The 4011-nt window shown below is 38.6% G+C and overlaps 1 protein-coding gene across 1 annotated transcript; it reads right to left on the bottom strand.

Moving 5' to 3' along the window:
- Positions 1–1091: 1091 nt before the first annotated feature.
- On the bottom strand, positions 1092–3436 carry LOC126259195 (uncharacterized). The gene is made up of 2 exons (XM_049955825.1): positions 3321–3436; positions 1092–2232 (listed from the first exon to the last, which is right to left on the bottom strand). Exons 1-2 carry the CDS (start codon positions 3434–3436, stop codon positions 1353–1355), a joined length of 996 nt encoding a protein of 331 aa, XP_049811782.1. The 3' UTR covers positions 1092–1352.
- Positions 3437–4011: the final 575 nt, after the last annotated feature.

Here is a 4011-nt window from a genome sequence, read left to right on the forward strand (position 1 = left end):
ATAACTTGAATTTATCATGAATTACAGTGTGAAAAGAAATAATGTAAACTAAGAAAATTGTAATTGTAAAAACTTCATACTTAGTTGAAAATACACATGCATATAAAATTACATGTGGGTAGCTATAAATTGAACTGAACGAACTGAAAGGAATAAAATACTTGATTTGGGGACGTGACTGAACAAACATAAGGCTCGTTTCACACTGGGACACTTGTGACGGTCAGTGATAGAGATACATTCGTTTGAATTGGAGCATTCACACCGAGTCACTGAGTCACCGAGTCACGGTGACCCAGCAGTGACTCACCCTCGCCACATGTGACGGACACCGACACTATGTTCGCTGCAGTCACCGCTGGACATGCATTAGCTTGTATTGGAGTATTCACACTGGGACGCCAATCACAGACACAGCTGTGCAGAGTTGCCAACAGACAGGCAGCCGTTGCTGAGCCCAGTGGTTCTCCACACAGTGCAGCCATGAGTTTAGAGTTCATAAACACAGAATATTTTATAAGTGAAGTGGAAAGTCGTCCCGTTATTTGCGATATGAAAAGCGATGACTACAGTAACAAGGTCATGAAAATGAAAGCGTGGCAAGAAATTATTACGAAGTTTGTGCCTGATTTCGATGAAAAGAGCATAGATGAAAGAAACAAAATTGGTAAGTTCTATATTCTTTTTTCACTTTAATACCGTATTTTTCGGACCACAAGAATAGCGAAATATATTTGCTACCCCTGTACGAGGCTAGGAGTTTAATAACCTACAAGGAGAATGCTATCCCTCACCCCTTTTCTTTTGCATTACCAATAGCAAGTGTACTGTTATGCAGTCTCAATGCGAGAAGAATGGACAAAATGGATGAGCGCAGAAACCATGAACTCACCCTTACAGGGCGAATGAAAGTAAAATAAAATAGTTTTATTTCAACATTTTCATAACAAAATTAAGGGTACGTCTTTTCGTAGTCTAATAAGGCTCTCCGCCTTATGGTCCGAAAAATACAGTTAAAATATTATTCAAAACAACAATAATTTACGCATATGTTGTTACTATAATAATGAATTTTATTTATTTACCATAATACTATTGACTTACAAGTTTTTGACACCCGAATGAGAACAGTGCTCGTGCTTGGGTTCTGTTCAATTAGGTACACACAACTGTAATACAAAAAAGTGCATTGTAATTATAATTTTAATTGCAAGTTTTAATCAGTTCAGTGGAAGCAACAGTATGGTTTGTTACAGTTAACATGGTAATAATTGAACACTGCACATTTCAAATACAATTCCAATGAACATTTAGGCCTAACGACATTAATGTTCACATAACATTTCTAGCACTTAGATGTTTTGCAGCTGCCATGGCACTTCGCCTTCAGGGCTGATGAAGTAGTTTGCGAAATCTTCTCTGATACCGTTCGCAATATTTCCTCCACGGACCAAGCAAGATGACATGTCCTGCAATCCCTGAATAGTTAACGTATCCTCAAACTGTATTCCATCACGATCACGCACAAAGTTATGGAGGAGGCAACATGTCTTCACAATAGACTCTGCCAAATCTAATTTAACATCCAGTGGTCGATAGAAAATGCGCCACTTGTTTGCAAGAATTCCAAAAGTACACTCGATGTACCTTCTAGCTCTGCACAGTCTATAGTTGAACACATGTTTTTTAATGTCTAAATACTTGCCACCACAAGGGCGCAAAATGAATTTTGACAATCCGAAACCCTCATCTCCTACTAACATGAATGGCATAGGTCTTTCAAACGATAATGACAGTTGTTTTGGTGCAGGTAAATCTAGCGTACCATCTTGTAGTTTATTACTTAACACTGTATTACGAAACACAGTTGAGTCGGACGATTTCCCATATGCTCCAACGTCTATAAATAAGAATTTGTACGTCGAATCACAAACAGCTAACAGAATGGAAAAATAGTTCTTATAATTATAGTAGAGTGAACCACTGGAAGTGGGTTTTACAATTCTGATGTGCTTCCCGTCCACTGCATCCACACAATGAGGAAAGTTGGTCCTCTTATGGAATCCTTCAGCTGAGGTAAGCCATAGATCTTTCGAGAGCTCGGGAAAACATTTTGGCTTCATTTTACGCCATATGGCAGAGCAAACGTCTCGTATAATATACGAGACAGTTGATACTCCAATTCTGTACTGAAAATGTAAGTCCATCATGGATGATCCGGCCCCCAAGTACCTGTAAAAAAAAAGATAAAGCGTATGGAGCAAAACTACAAAATTATGCAGGTTACACACAAGCATACACACACGCACACGTAGACATTATAGATAACCAGCTGAAACACCCGGCAACTATAATTTTAATAAATGTTAATAATTGTACTATGCTTATAACTTTCGCGCAAGTGACAGTTTCATCGCAATCGGATGAACGGTACGAACAAAACCAAACAAACATTCATTTTTATATATTAGATATTACAATACTATGGTGGTTTTTGTTTGTTGCAGGGACAATCCTTCAAAGGAAATGGAAGAGTTTAAGGGCCAGTTATACCAGAGAGTTATTAAGGCAAAAAACAGAAAAGAGTGGTTCTGCAGCAACTGGTAGGAAGAAGTATATCTACTTCGATCAGCTGCGATTCCTAGCAACTGACTGTAAGAACACTACTTCTAGTATTGACAATGATGATGATGAAGACAGAAATGAGTTTGATGAAGGAGAAAATTTAGAGTAGGAGGCACGTGAAAAAACTGCTGAGCGACGGCAAAAAAGGCCACGTGAAAAGAAGAGTCTTGAAAAAGAAGATATCCTATATAACATTTTGAAGGAAAAGTACGCCAGAAAAGACAATTCATCACAGCAAGCCGACGAAGATAGCCTGTTTATGCAGTCTTTAGTACCTGAATTAAAAAAATTACCCAGTCATGCAAGATTGAAAGTGAAATCAGATTTGATGAATGTCATTATCAATGCCCAACAATATTACAGCGCTTCTGCTTCTTCTTCGTGCCAAATAGGATTTGCGCCGGTACCAAATTACGCTACGGGGGATCCGCATCACGACCGTGCATATCGTGAAACAGTTCAAGGCTACACTGGAGGACAGTCGAGGTTGTCCGATCAGTTAACAGCTGTGTGCTCGCCAGCGGCCTCCGAGTACAGTGACGAGTCCTTAATATACTTTTCAACAGCACAGGCAGAGAAAGAATGAAATTAAAACTATCAGTGAAAGTTTTACAATATTTTGTAATATATATTAATACCAGTTAAAATCTGAAAAATGTGCTTTCAATAAAATAAAATAATACTACAGTACCTACCTTAATGTAAGAGCAAGTTTTTCCTCTGGTGGGATAGCCTTCCTTAGTATAATGTCTTTTCCTGTGATTGCTTCTTTCACATTTTCTAGTAGTTCATCAAATGAAGTTTTTGACATTCGAAAATACTGAAAAAACTTCTTCTCAGATTGTCTCAGATCGTCATAAAGGGTGTAATACAATCCTTTCTCCACCCGATCACGTAGCAGTGGATGTATGTGTAATGAACGTTTTGTCTTCATTCTCCTCCTCCTCCTCATTACAAGTACAAACAACAGTTCCTCCTCGCTCGAGTCCATTTCACCAACTAATCAGTTGGCAACAGCTGCAGTGTGGGACACCAGTGACGCAGGAGTGTTCGCAACAGTCACCGGTGACCGTCACCGGTGACGGTCACAACTGTCCCAATGTGAAACGAGCCTAAAAGTACTCACATTTACCTGAGATATCTGAAAAGTATGCTGGCACAAGTCAGCCAGTTTGTTAAAAGAATAACTATGCCATATTTAGTCTTTCTTTCATATTAATCATTTTTCTGCTGCTCCTTTTCTGTTTTGGTAGTCTCAATACATTGAGGAATGATAATCGTTTGCAAAAACCTGCATGGAATTGATATGTACTTCATCTTGGTAACAAACGCAATATTTCATAAAATTTGATTGACTGTTCATGTAACACACTCAAGCAGTACCTG

This window comes from Schistocerca nitens, chromosome 1 (assembly GCF_023898315.1).
Source record: "Schistocerca nitens isolate TAMUIC-IGC-003100 chromosome 1, iqSchNite1.1, whole genome shotgun sequence".
Lineage (NCBI taxonomy): Eukaryota > Metazoa > Arthropoda > Insecta > Orthoptera > Acrididae > Schistocerca > Schistocerca nitens.

Coding starts and splice junctions, on each gene's coding strand:
- LOC126259195 (XM_049955825.1), bottom strand. CDS start 3,436: ATGTCAAAAACTTCATTTGATGAACTACTAGAAAATGTGAAAGAAGCA. Junction 2,233..3,320: donor AAACTTGCTCTTACATTAAG/GTAGGTACTGTA, acceptor TTTTTTTTACAG/GTACTTGGGGGCCGGATCAT.